Source organism: Oryzias latipes, chromosome 6 (assembly GCF_002234675.1).
Source record: "Oryzias latipes chromosome 6, ASM223467v1".
NCBI lineage: Eukaryota > Metazoa > Chordata > Actinopteri > Beloniformes > Adrianichthyidae > Oryzias > Oryzias latipes.
Window position 1 is genome coordinate 20,655,080 of NC_019864.2, and position 15,153 is coordinate 20,670,232.

General features: G+C 41.0%; 1 protein-coding gene across 1 annotated transcript; it reads left to right on the top strand.

Moving 5' to 3' along the window:
• The first annotated feature begins 43 nt into the window (after positions 1-43).
• LOC105354238 lies at positions 44-13,933 on the top strand. Its single transcript, XM_011476245.3, has 5 exons — positions 44-878; positions 3,910-4,086; positions 5,277-5,486; positions 8,058-8,271; positions 13,079-13,933. Exons 1-5 carry the CDS (start codon positions 393-395, stop codon positions 13,255-13,257), a joined length of 1,266 nt encoding a protein of 421 aa, XP_011474547.1. The 5' UTR covers positions 44-392; the 3' UTR covers positions 13,258-13,933.
• Positions 13,934-15,153: the final 1,220 nt, after the last annotated feature.

The window sequence follows — 15,153 nt, forward strand, 5'->3', positions numbered from 1 at the left end:
CCCCCACACACACACACACCCACATTTCTGTTCCAAAGTATGCGCAGCATCCAAACGCATGTGACAATCCAAGCGATTGACAACTTTTTGCGAACAAGACAAAAAGAGTGCGTTGGTTCTCGAGTTTAAAGCGGTTCTTTTTGTGCTGACGCGCTCTGTGCACACCATACTCAGATCGAGGGGGAGAGAAACAGAGCAACCGAGGAGGGGGAGTCAGTCTGCACAGACCCAACTTGCAGCCAGGAGCAGAGAGGACGCATGCAGCGCCGATGGACACGCATGCAGCTCCCGCTTCTCCTAAAGTGAATGCATGGATGATGACAGGGAGACTGGCTGAGTAAGGCGCACGGAGAGACCCCCTGGTATCGCCCTGGCGCACATCTGACGGTGCAATGGACGGCGGGCAGCCAGGAAATGCCGGAGTTGCCGGGATCGGGGGAAGCGCAGAGGGAAAGTACCGCGCTCTCGCCTATGACACGGCGGTCAGCACCCTGCTGGCCGTGGCCCTGTACGTGGTGGTGAAGGTGAGCGTGGACGGCTTCCGGCAGTGGCGGGCCAGGATCTCGGTGCTCATCGTGGGTTCCGGACCCGTGGGGCTGACGGCCGCCCTGGTCGCTGTCCGCTCCGGGAAGGTGCTGAAGCTAACCGTGCTGGATGAGCGGTACCGGAGCGCGCTGCTCTGCCGCCCCCAGCAGATCGCCCTGGACCCCCGCAGTGTGAAGTTTCTGCTGGGACTCGGAGTAGACTTTGATAATATGGAGGGCTGCTGGAATAATGGACACTTCTTCACCAGAATTGGAGTTTTTCAGGAGTACCTGCTGAGCATCCTGGAGCAGAAGAAACAGAGAGTGGAGGTCAAGGTGCAACTGGGAACCAAGGTAGCTTATTTTTGAGGTTACTTTATGAGGTTATAATTACACTTTAAATCTCAAAACAGCTCGATTCTCATGAAGGCCTCTAAAAAAAATATGTAATGAAACCAAACCATTTAACCTGTGGTTTTTATAATCTCCCTGATGAATAGAATTAGCCGGAAAACTGTGAGTCTGCATGTATCCAGTTTTATATAAGTTGTTTTCTTTTTCGGTATGTTGTTAACATGTTGTCCAATTGAGGATGAGAATGTAAATGGCACTGTACTACCTTGCTTTAAGGCTCAAAGTGCTTTACAATCACAGTACCATTCATCCACTCATTCACACACAATATAACCACCAGGAGCAATGTGGGATTCAGTGTCTTGCCCATAGATTGTAAAAACAATGAATCGAGGTATAACGTCACCCATAGAAAACCTCCAGCTCTCATGAAATTAGGCAAATCCCTTACCAATGCTTCCTGATACTGGCACCGCCATGTTGAAACCAGTCGACAGTGATTGGTCCGTGTCGCTCTGAGTCATCGTATCCATGGCAATTGATGCGGTAGTTGTCATAGATTTGATAACTGAGAGCGACTCGGACCAATCACTGTCGACTGGTTTCAACATGGCGGCACCCGTACCAGGAAGCAATGGTACTTCGCATTTGGGAACAGAAGAAAGGAGGGGTTGAGCTGGCCATTGTTTTTACAGTCATTGGTTTTGCCCAAGGACACTTCGACACATGGGCTGGCAGGGTGAGATCCAAACCTGTGATATTCCATTCAGAGGTTGACCACTCTACCCCAGCACCATGCACAGCCACCCACTAAGAAAAGAAGCTGTTTTTCTTGAGCTCTTTGGTGAAGCTAAACAAAGCCCACATTCTTTCTATTGGACCATGAGATACAGGAAACACGATAATCTCTCCAAAGAAAACAGAAAAATCATCTTAAATTCAGTTTTCTATGGAATAGTTTGCTACTTTGAACCCATGCAGTCATCTACTACTTGCCCCCATAATAGAACGTCAAACAGGAAAAACAGCTCATCAGTGGGACTAACTTGTTATATAAACTGACCTCAAAGATCCCTTTTCTACAGTTTTTAGGTCAGCAAAAAAATTTATGACAGAATTAGAGTAAACAAATCCTCACCCAAGCAAATTACAGCATCGAAGCAAAACGGGTTTGACATGTAATCCTATTTGTGTTCAAAAGGATTTATTTATCCTCAGGAGGGCTTTTTAAACGCCTTTTTTTTAGTTTCCTTCATGCCACATACCACAGTTTTGTTCAGGAGCTTGATTTTACAGCACCCAGTTCACTGTAAGTCTGATCAGTTTGAAAGGATGTTCTAAATGCAGCCTGGATTTTGTAGATAAAAAAAAGGACATCCTTCAGTGATTGCTTTACAGCAGCCTCCTCTGCTCCCAGCTTGACCTCAGCTTAGGACAATGGAGTGACCCAATAACACAGAAAGCTCAGAAAGCGAGCAGCGATTTAGTGTTTAGTGAATGTTAGCATCACAGCTGGAAGCAAAAGTACAGACTTAATTGCTGTTCCATTAAAGCTGAGCTTTGTTCCAGTTTTTGTGACAATGCTTTTATTATGTTTTTACATTCCTTCCTCTGAGGAAACTAAAGAAAACAATGTTTATTCTTTTTCTTATTATGGGTCAAAGTGTTCCCAGACCCCCCCGGGATCTATTTCCACATCTTCCCCTCATATCTGCTGCCCTGCCTGGCAATTTCATGATTCATCCACCTTTGTAAGACAGAAGAAAAAGTCTGTTGGGGTCTTTGATCATACCAAATTTTAGCTTCATTTGCAGTTACTGCCAAGCCTGCCATTGGTTCTTGATTAAAGACGACAGTGAGCTTGATGATGGATACCCTCCTGACCTGCTGCTGCTGCTGTTGCTGCTGCTGCTGCTGCTGCTGCTGCTGCAAAGCCCATTCAGTGCATGGAAGATCTTTCATCTCAGCCATTTAATACGGCCTGACTGAATTAGATCTTTTGATTTCGGTGCTTGTACCGTTTCTTCTCCAGTCTTTCCGGCTCTCCCCAACTCGATTTAGTTGCATCTTCCCCTTCTGTGACAAACAAGAAGCTGCTGAGAGGCAGCGCTGCATCCACCAGAGCAAAGCCATTAATCTCCCAGAGAGATGATCTATTTGTTAAAACAAACACAACCAACAGAGCAATTTTAAATGGCTTATACCAACATATTAAATTCCAATCGACCTGCTTCCTGCCAGAGATTAATTGGTAGTGGTGGAAGAAGAAGCCACATCTGTTGGTTAAGCTGCAATAATTGGAAAAACAAAAACCAAGACCCTGGAAGTATTTTTTAAACTTATATTAATAAATGAGTTTGAAAGGGCCCAGAAGTTTAGAGAGTGCTTAATAGATTGTTTGTTTGATAAAAAACAAAGTCATCCTTTATCCTGTTTTTAGTACTTTTTCAAAACTAACTACTGTCTTGTTCTAGTTTCACTTGTGAAGGTTTTTTTTAATTCTCTAGTTGTGATTTATTAAGGAATACAAGCTTTAAAAAGTTTGAAAAATGTATTGCTTTTTTAATAAAATGTATTTATAGTGTAGTGTAGTATATAGGTAGTGTAGTATATACCTTAATCTTCATGCCATATGCTGCTAATTTAAAAAATACAATCCAATCCAGGAATCCACTTAATTTAACATCACCTTAAACAGCTAAAACACTGAAGACATTTTTTTACATTCCAGTATTTTTTAGATTATAAGTCATGGCTTTTTGCATGTGGGTACAACTTGTACTCCAGAGTGATTTATAGTCAGAAAATTTGGTAGTTGAGAACTAATTCCGGCATGAGGGGGTTCAATCAATCAGCTGTCAAGACAACAGACCTAGTAGTCCAGATATTGTCTTAAAATGAGAGGGAAAGTCAATGCCACCTATGCTAAATTAAGTTTTCAAAAGCTAATGTTTCTCGCTGTAAAAATCAATGCAATTCGAAACAGATGCTATTTCCACGTAACCTGAATAGTTTCTCTCCTTTGTATTAGTTTTCAGAAGAATACTTGAGGCGGATCCCGCACAGTGCCTGGCCCCGTGTGATTGTGGTGGCTGACGGGTCGTGTGGCGACTCCTGCTCCGTGCTGGGGATCAGCTCCGACTACTCGGTGGAGTCCTGCCATGCTTACGGAGCGAACGCCACCATAGAGAGATTAGACCAGAGACAGGTCTGAAAGCACTTTTGTCACAGAGTCAATAACCATGCTGTTTGTGTGGCCTTCTCTGAATGTGACTTTTTGGGTGTTTGGATCACATGCAGACCTTCCCTCATGGCAGATGAGCACAATATTTAAGTCATACTGACAACCAGATTTCAACAGACTTGGTTCCATGCGCTATTTACAGCAGTTTATGATATAGTCAGTTAATTGATTCAGCTGAAGTGATGGCATTATTAAAGCTTCAAATTATGATTTAATAGGCAGATGGTTCTTTGGATGTGGGGCTGTTTCTCAGAAAACATCAACTTAATGAATGACACAATAAATCTGGAAGCCCCTGCTTGGCAACCAGCTGCAATCTTTTCTTGAAAATATTATTTTGGCTGCAGAAAAAAATAATGATTTGTATCTGTTGCAGAAATAATAAATAAAAAAGGAACCTCAAAATATAGCTTTCCTGTTGATATACAATGCTTAAGATGACAGCCAGTGTATTTTTTTTTCACAGCAGATTTCTCTTCCAGATCCTTTGCAGGTCATTGGCTAGGCTATTAGCTGTGTGATTCATAAAGGTTTACTCATTTGGATGAAAGTCACGTATTCATTATTAAATTATGTACGCTCACAATACAAATGACTTATTTGGTGGAAGGAATAAGTAGGTGGAGGTTAAAAGCCTGACTAATGGAGGAAAAAAACTTGTTGTTTTATGGAGCCATAACTATTCATCTCAGGTCCTCTGCAGAGCCTCTGTGGCTGGCTTTTATTGGTCGCTCTTCCCTTAGGAGGCTTCCCGTAGTTATCGAATTTTCATCCCAGGATGCAATTTGGTCCTTCCGACTGTCTAGTCTGTTGTTTCCCAGTTGCTGCCCCATCCTTCACTCCCACCCTCTGCGTCCTGTTTGATCCTTTTTGCTGCTTTTATCAGTAGAAAGAAGATCGATCGGTTGTGTCTTGAGAGAAAATTGTCGAGCCCAGGAATAAGAATCAGGCTGCTTTAATCTCCAACTAGGCAGAATCAGCACTTAAGACAGTTGTTATGATTTTCAGTTTACTTCTTCTATGTATAAAGAGTGACACTTTCTCATCATTTAGCTGTTATCATGCACCACATCAATCATTTTCCTTGTAGGTTTGATTTTTTGTGACATCATTTGATCTGGTAGCTTCTCTTTCCCTGCTTTTTTTAATTCCAGGTGCCCACGCCTGAGATCCGTGCACACAGTCTCTACTTTGACTTGTCTGCCTATGGAGTAGAAGCCCTCCGAGAACACAGAAACCCAACAGCCAAGTCTGGCTTCCACTTGAAGATCTATGGTACCTTCAGAAACCGCTACATGGCTCTTGTCTGCCCAAGTTCTGATACCAAGATGGTTCGCTTCCTCAGACACACCTCAAACTCATCTGTAAGAATTTTGTTTTCTTTGCAGAATCTTTTTTTTTAAATGATGTCAGTAAGAAGTCCTGCAAATGTCCTTTTGGATGTATCGACACGAGATTGCCACCGCAAATTAAGGTAGCCTAGAAAGTAAAATGATCTGTCTATGCAGCAAAACATCTTGCAAAAAAATGTAGAAACATGGCCTTCCACACAAGCCTTCAAAAAGGGAAAATGAGCTAAAAGAAGGTAGAGAGAATTACTTCAAATTGAATGCTATACAAATTGGTAGGTATTTTTTGCGAGTTCAGCAAATGTTTTTTTTATTTTTTGAGCTTTTATGAACCTCAATGTGGTTCATTTTGATCACAGTGACAAAAAACTAGTGTAATAAGTGAAAATTACTCCTTTTAGATCAAAATATGAACAAATTGAGAGAACAAAACTATCTAAAACTAGCACGTAATCCTAACATAAATGTTAATTTTTGTTTCCAAAATCATAACAATGAATGTCAGTCTAACTTATATTTTTATAGAAATAACATCTATAAATTTGAACCAAAATTTCCACTGCAATTGGAGTGTTTTGAGACTTAAATCAAGTTTATCTATTGTCAAAGTATGGAGTGAAAGGATTTTGAGTTGTTTTAAAAATGATTTCCCTATTTCTAGATCCCAGCTCTTCATGAGACAAAAAAAATCATTGACTGTGCTGATTTTTTTAGGAAAGCTGAAGAGCAAAAGTAGGTTAAAACAACTCAAAATCTGGTCAACTACTATGAATGTCTAAAAAAAAGGTTTTAAATCTTTGCAAGTATTTAATTGTTAAAATTTTAGACAGAAAACAATGGTTACCAGTAAATCCAAATACAAAAGTTAAGTAGCCAAACAACAAATCTCAACTTTAGTTGTGATGCAGTCAAATCAGTCCCACAGAGACTCGCTTAATAAACTCTCTGTTAGTATCACAGTGGGGTTTCTGGAGTTTGGACAGTCTGTATTTCTTTTGCTCTTTAAGTCTTCAGCCTCTATATTTGGACACTGCTAATAAGTGCAGCCACAGCAGCAGCTTGCCTTGCAGATCTACTTCTTCTTCACATTCTATTGAGCAAATGGACTTTGATGCACTAGTGCGAGTCCATTTGTTGCCTAAGCGTGTGTGAGTGCTTGCATGTTTGTTTTTGCCGCTTGGACATACTGCTGTGTTTGAGCCGAAAAGAAGGATGAGAAAAAAAAAGGAGGAGGGTGCCTTCTTTTTCCAGCTTGTGTGCACTTTGTGTGCACAAAATGGTAACCATTTATCTCTTCCTCGCACATCAGTGACAAATTGAGCAACAACATCTCCTCCTGCTTCCAGCAGCATGCAGGACGCACAGATACTTGGCGGTGCTTTTATTTGTAGTCACCAGCTTTTCGTGTCTGATCACGCAAAAGCCTGCAGCATCAGAACGTCAAGTGGTTGTGGATCATACAGGTAAACCGTAAGACCATTTATGGAGCTCTTGTTGCTATGTGGGTGGCCATTCAAACACACCGTTACTTGGTAACAGTTGACGTACAGATAAGAACAGGTTCTAAAGCAGAGCAGAACAAGGAGGAGGAATAAGAGGAAAAGAAATGGGGACTTTTTATTCAATAGATGTAGACCTTGGGAAGTAAATTTACTTGAGGCCAAGAAAATAACATTTCATAATGCACTTCTTTAGGAAAAACTGAAATGAAAAATGAAGCATATTTTGGTTGAATGTGGTGCTTAAAATCTTTAAAAAGTTAAACTTTGGCCACAAATAATGATTGTTGTGCTTCTAACACACATAATGTAGTTTGTGAAGTAAACTCTTCTTGTACATGGTATGCTAAGATTCATAATAAGATTTTGAAAAACTTAACATACATGCTTGTTGAAGTTCACCTTTCAGCATATATGCCTTTACTGATTTGCACAGGTGGTTTGGCAGAGATTTTTACGCTGGATGCCCTTTCTGACACAACCCTGTATTTATTATGGGCTGGGGTTGTGACTACATAGTTAACGCAGTGGTGCGAAGGGTCTTGCCCAAAGACCCACTCTGGATTAAGCTTAACGCGCCCCCTCACACAGAGAACCTTAATAAAATTAGCACAAAGACTTTCTATTTGTTCACTAAGCCACTCACTGTTGTCCAAAACACCACTGTCATGATTTGCTAATAAGATTACCTGTGATAAAATAATTTAAATCAAATACTATGTAGTACAAGTTCATGTTCAAAATGTCAGACACGCTATTCATTGACTTAAATGATTTATTCTTTTACGTACAACTTAAACTATACCAAAAATACTCCTCAATAGACATCTATTACATCTATCATCCAACACCTATCGGATATACTGTCCATAATTACCTATACAAAATTACAGTCTTTTTGTTAAATTGAGAACATTTTGTTAAATTTGTTTTGTCCTCCATATTCTCTGTTGTAAAAAGTTAATAATGTATTGTAATTATTTGTACAAAGAAAATTGAAGCAGAACAGTCATGAATGAATGATGAAATATTTACAACACAGATGTGTAGTGTAAATGTGTGTGTGTGTCTGTGTGTTGACTCCCAGATCATGAAGAACATTTTTTACCAGTCCTTTAATGCCTACAAGACGGACATCGAACCCCGGCTCAATGACGTGACGCTTCACCACATGCAGTGCAGCCGTCGCCTCTTTGAGATTCAGCTGTCGCACAGACGCATCAGTGCAGCCTATATAGAAGGGGACAATGCTGCGGTCATCGTGGAGGGGGAGGCTGCACGAGTCCTCAATTTTGACACAGGTATATAAAACTCACTCCATGCCAAAAGCAATAAGGGATATTTTACCAAACTGCTGCAGTAAAAAGCACCTGGTATTCTCTGAGCCGTGAAATATACACTGACCAAAAATATAAACGCAACACTTTTGTTATTGCTCCCATTTTTTATGGTATGAACTCAAAGATGTGAAACATTTTCCACATACACAAAATAACCAGTTCTCTGAAATATTGTTCACAAATCTGTCTAAATCTGTGATAGTGAGCACTTCTCCTTTGTCAAGACAATCCATCCCACCTCACAGGTGTGCCATATCAAGATGCTGATTAGACAGCATGATTTTTGCACAGGTGTGCCTTAGACTGGCCACAAGAAAAGGCCACTCTGAAATCTTCAGTTTTGTTTTATTGAGGGGGTCAGTTACTCAGACAACCAGTCAGTATCTGGTGTGACCACCATTTGCCTCATGAAGTGTGACACATCTCCTTTGCATAGAGTTGATGAGGTTGTCTATTGTGGCCTGTGGAATGTTGGTCCACTCTTCTTCAATGGCCGTGCGAAGTTGCTGGATATTGGCAGGAACTGGAACACGCTGTCGCCAGAGCATCCCAAACATGCTCAATGGGTGTCATGTCCGGTGAGTATGCTGGCCATGCAAGAACTCGGATGTTTTCAGCTTCCAAGAATTGTGTAACCTTGCAACATGGGGCCGTGCATTATCATGCTGCAACATGAGGTGATGTTGTTGGATGTATGGCACAACAATGGGCCCCAAATGCACCTGTGTTCTTCACCCATAACATATGCCTGCCCATACCATAACCCCACCACCACCATGGGCTACTCGATCCACAACATTGACATCAGAAAACCGCTCACCCACACGACACCACACACGCTGTCTGCCATCTGCCCTGAACAGTGTAACCCGGGATTCATCCGTGAAGAGAACACCTCTCCAACGTGCCAGACGCCATCGCATGTGAGCATTTGCCCACTCAAGTCGGTTACGACCACGAACTGGAGTGAGATCGAGACCTCGTGAGGATGACAAGCATGCAGCTTCCCTGAGACTGTTTCTGACAGTTTGTGCAGAAATTCTGTGGTTATGCAAACCGATTGTTTCAGCAGCTGTCCGAGTGGCTGGTCTCAGAAGATCTTGGAGGTGGACATGCTGGATGTGGAGGTCTTGGGCTGGTGTGGTTACACGTGGTCTGCGGTTGTGAGGCCGGTTGGATGTGCTGCCAAATTCTCAGAAACGCCTTTGGAGACGGCTTATGGTGGAGAAATGGACATTCAATTCCCTAGCAACAGCTCTGGTGGACATTGCTGCTATCAGCATGCCAATTGCAGGCTCCCTCAAAACTTGCGACATCTGTGGCATTGTGTTGTGTAATACAACTGAAGATTTCAGAGTGCTCTTTTCTTGTGGCCAGTCTAAGGCACACCTGTGCAAAAATCATGCTGTCTAATCAGCATCTTGATATGGCACACCTGCGAGGTGGGATGGATTGTCTTGGCAAAGAAGTGCTCACTATCACAGATTTAGACAGATTTATGAACAATATTTCAGAGAACTGGTTATTTTGTGTATGTGGAATATGTTTCACATCTTTGAGTTCATACCAAAAAAAATGGGAGCAATAACATAAGTGTTGCGTTTATATTTTTTGTCAGTGTATTTATGCAACTTAGAGTTTGGAAGAGATCACAAATCATTGAAAAAAAAGGGTTTAGCACACTGTCTTGTGGGGTCTGGAGGACCCCACTCTGAATGTTAAAGTGCCTAGGATAGCACAAGGGTTAAACAGATGGAGAGGTCTGTAATGTTCATTTTAGTGAGAGACAGCATGTTACAAAAATAATCCAGGAAATCCCATTGTGTAGTTTCTAAAGATTTTATTTGTATGATGGGGCAGAAAACAAGTATCTCATACAAACAAGCAGGAGATCTGTTTGTCACAGACCTGTCATTTTATTCTTTAAGAAGCTCTCCTATCCTCCACTTTTTAACTGTCTTCATGTCACCTGTTTGAACTGGTCATCTGTATAAGACACATTTCCTCACACATAAATGGTCAGACTGCGACTTCTTCTCCATGACTAAGACCACAGAGCTGAGGAACAAGATTGTACGCTAGGATAAACCGATCTAAAATAAGCAAGCAGCTTGATGAGAAGACATCAACTGTTGGAGCAATTACTGGAAAACGGAAAAAATACAAGATCACTGACAATCTCCCTCCACCTGTAGCACCATAGAAGATCTCACATAGTGGGACATAAACTTAACTTTTCTTTTGACTTTTTATAGGCCTTGATAATTTCGGATTTTGCTACTTCTCCGAGTTTGGTTTGGAATTTATGCTGTCTTTTTGTAAAGTACTATGTGATTTTTTCTTTGAAAAGTGCTATAGATATTCTATTCTATTCTATTCCATATTGGAAGAGGGACGAGTGCTGAGATACATTAGATGCATCCCTACATCATACCCACCGTAATGCATGGGGGTAGAAGCATCATGCTTTGGGGCTGCTTTTCTGCCTAGGGGAGCTGTATTAGGGAAAGAATGAATGGGGCTGTATACGTTCAGATTTGGGGCAAAAACTTCCTTGCATCAGCAAGAGCATTGAGGATGAAACCTGGCAGGCGGAAGCACAAGCAGACACAAGCAGGCAACGAATGAGGAAAAATGCTTTTTACAAAAACTGTTTCAGTTTTGGAGTGGCCTAACCGGTCTTCAGACCTCAATCCAGTAGAGAATCTGGGAAGGGGGTTGAAAGTCCCATTGACAACACCAAAATGTCACATCTCTTGAGAAGATCTGCATTAAAGAATGAACCAAAAAAGCAGTTCTATTGTGTTCAAACCAAGTGAAGACATTTAGGAAATGTTTGACCTTTGTCATTACCAACCAGGGTCACATTACAAAGCATTGAAGTGAACGTTTGACCAAATACTTATTTTCTGCGCCATTATACAAACAAATTCTGTCTTATTTTTCCACTCTATTTTGCACAGTTCAAGTTGTATCTATGATAAACATTTCAGATGTTACTTTCCTCTTCAGGGAGGATGGAGAAAACAGGTAACAAAGAAAATATATTAACTGGGCGGGGTTAAAGTTGGCCACACAGCCGTTTATTCGGCTGACACAACATAAAAACCAAAGAAACTAACCAACAAAACACCAAAGGCAGAATAAATGATGAAGTACGGTAACTTAAACTCTCAGGCTGTTTAGCAAGTAAACTTTTACAAATATACAGTCTCCAAAACTTAAAATGCAAACAAAGACTACAAGGTTAAATTTAACAAAAGGACAAAGCCAGAATAAAACTAAGAGGGAAACCAGAGGCTTTCACAGGCTTAGGCCGAGCAGACAGCAGGGACAGGCTGAAGTAGGACACATTCCTCTCAGAAATTCAGCCGCCACTGGAGCAGAGGTTTCTGGGAGCTTTTAAAGGTTCCCTCCCAGCCAGGCGATTGGTGCAGAGTGGCAGCTTCAATCAACTCTGCAGGGGGGCGGAGTCAGCAGCTGAGCAGGAGCTGGACCTCTGCAGGAGCTAAGACTCAAGCACACGTACGCATACACACACAAAACATGCAGGCAAGACCAGGGTCATAACAACAGACCCCTTTCATTTTATAGGTGGGAAAACTGCCAAATCACATTTTTATACTTTATAACTAGAAATAAAGGTGTGTGTATGGTGTAAAAAATATACACATCAATAACCATTCATTCACCAGCGGTTCCCTGCCACAGCAGGAGGGAAATGTTATTTCCCTCAGCCTGCTCCACTTCATTTTTAACTGGCCAATCTCCTGGAGATGGGTAATTTGGTTTTCTATTTCGGCGTTCTGGGGAGAAACTGTGTGGATTGTTGGGCATAAATGAAACCCACATCTAGAAAATCAAATGTTACAATTTCCACTGGTGGATGAGGTCTCCTCCCTGCATTTTTAGATTGGGGACACTGATGTAAGTCTCGCTTTTTCATGAATGCAAACATTGAAAATTCCCTGCAAAGCTCTCCATTGTTCTGCCTAAATACTTTAAACCCTGAAATGGTTGACATCAGTAAAACCTTTCAAAGGTGTAATTATATAGAATGATCTTTTCCATCTACAATTAAATGATTTAATGTTCAGTTTGAAAAGTCAAAGTTTGGCTACAGTGAGCATCATGCTTTTAAGTGCACATAGTCCCAGGCCTCTGCAGGAGCTTGACTTTCTGATGGCATCACCACAACTGGTACCATAATGATTGATTGGTGGTGTTTTACGACTTGATGAAGAAAATGCAAAATGAGGACAGTAGTTGGAGTGACCCGAGAACATTTGGCAGTGCCCTCAGAAAGCAGATTGTGCTTCAGGACCCACTGATGTACATCTAAGGCAAAGAAAGCCATAACGCTGAGAAAGATAAACACCTGTTGCAACTAAGGATTACAGCAGGTCATATCAGAATTCACAGCATGCCAAACGTTTGAGTATGCCCCCATTAGAGCAGAAAACTGGAAGCTACTGCTCACAAAGATGAACCCAACTTTGACAGTAGAAATTTAGAACAGTCCTACAGGGTCTAGGGAGTCTAGAATCCTGCAGTTATTGTTGAAAAGGTAGAACAGAGATTTTGCAAAGTCATAACAGACATTGCATCTTTGGAACAACTGTTATGTCCTTTAAATCATCTTTCTCTAATAGAAATCATGTCAGATTGGTAACCTATTTTCACAATTATAAGCAGTGCAAAAATAAGAAAAATCTAATTTTATATTAATGTCCCCCCCCCCCCCCCCCCCAACCCCTCCTTTATCCAGGTTTTGGGGTTAATCTGGGTATGCGGGGCCTGGAGTCGGTGGGGACTTTCATTTACAGGACTGCCACAGCTGTGGACCAGAACGATATTTTAGAGGCGCTGTCGGCAAAGATGCAGCACTCCAGACAGGTGGCTGAGACATTCAAACACACAGGCCTGAAGGAGTCCATGTATGAATGAAGGTAAAGCCTGGAGGACTTTGTGGATGTGTAACGCCCCCCAGTGGGCAGTGGTGAATCTTTAAGCGGGCGTTTAGTCTGCTGTTCATTCTTATGAGCGGACCAGTGACTTTAAACCTTGAGTAAGCTGAATCTGTCATTTCTGTGTCCTTGTGATGCACAGTTTGGTGCATTTCTGTGAACTTTACAGGAAACTGTGTTATCAGTTGTATTTTTAAACATTTGATATTTTCAGAAAAGGAACCCATCGTGTCATTTTTCACGCAATGAAACAACATTCATACATCAGTATTACTGAGCTGAGCAGCTAGATGTTTAGCTCTGACAAATGTAGAATCAAACAAAATAAATCATTTCCACCTGTGTTTACCTTCCTGGAGCAGAAAAATATTTGTCTTGATGCAGTATTTCTGGAGGATTCAAAAAAACAGCAAAAGATCACACGTGTAGAATTGGAGAGCAGACGGTAACGTTACCCAAGTTTATCTGATGAGGTGGTAATGATTGTCTTTGAGTTTGCTGCCGTGGTCTGTTTTCCTGTGTAATGGAGACATCTGAATACATTAATAAGTGGCCTGCAACATATCTTGCAATTTTTTAAGATGTTTTGGTCATTGTGATGTGAAAAGCTTTAAAAAAAAAAGTGATGTGCCAATAAAGCTGGGGAAACATCAAGACTGATGTGGCTATTGTGTTAGTGGGAATGACATATTTCATTTCATGATGTTGTTGAGAGCAGTTAAAAGTCCCACTTCAATCATCTTTTAATATTTTAAATTTTAATACTGAGGTGTTTTTAGGCAAAATATCAAAAACCGGTGCCGTTTTCTAGGACACAGTTTCTGCATAGCGTCAGTTAATCAGAAATTTTCTCAGTTGTGTCACGGAGTAAGCCTGCCCCGACTTCCCATTATTCTTTTGTTTACACTCTCTCCCACAAGCTTACAGCCCCTCACAACCCCAATCTAAAATTACCAGTGCAACAAAAATGGTGAGAAAGCTTTCCAGCCATACAGTTTCAAGGAGGATGCCAGTTCAGATGAGAAAAATGAAGAAGTACATGGATGTAATTGTCTTCAAGTGGATGGTCCGCCTACTGTAGCATCAACGTCACAGCTACAAGCTTTTTTAAAGTGCATTTTTTGTCTGCTCCTGATTTACAATTTATGTAAATACATACTCTGAAATGCTATTTATGCTTAGTGTTCTTTATATGGGCCTGCCATCTTGAGTAAAAAGCTACAATAAAATGTTAAAAACACAGAAAACTCCATTTTAATTGGAATGGATCTTTAAGATGACCCCTGACTCCAAACCAGAAAGAAGAACCAGGTTTGAAACAATAAAACAAACATTTGTTTAATTGCAAAAAAAGAGAGCAAGATGGGTGCAACTACCAACTATATGAAATAAGAAACATGGTCCAACATTTTTTGAAAAATGAGAAAACAGGGGATATGATGCTGTGTAACATGAAATCAAAAGGAACATAAACTTGAAAAGTATTTTCTCAATACATTTTGTTTAACCTTTTTTTAAGATGACTCACTGCTTTCTTGTTTTAGCTTACTAGCTTGTGTTTATTTTTTGAAATATCTACTTATATTCTACTTTACAGATTTACAGACTGCTGAGTGAAATTTGATAAACAGAAAGATCCCACATGGAGCTGCAGCATTCACCATGTTGTGTAGTGCTGCCCTCTGCTGGTGTTGCAATGTTACTCCGTTTGATTTCTCCCGCTTTTTATTTTAACTTCATCACCACAGAAGGTTGCACCATAAGGATGTTAATAGTTTTTTTTTGTGGATTTCAAGATTTTATCATGGCACATCCTGGGTGAAAATCTGAATTCGATCAGGACAATCTGGGCTATTTTTTAAGAAGGGAACATTTT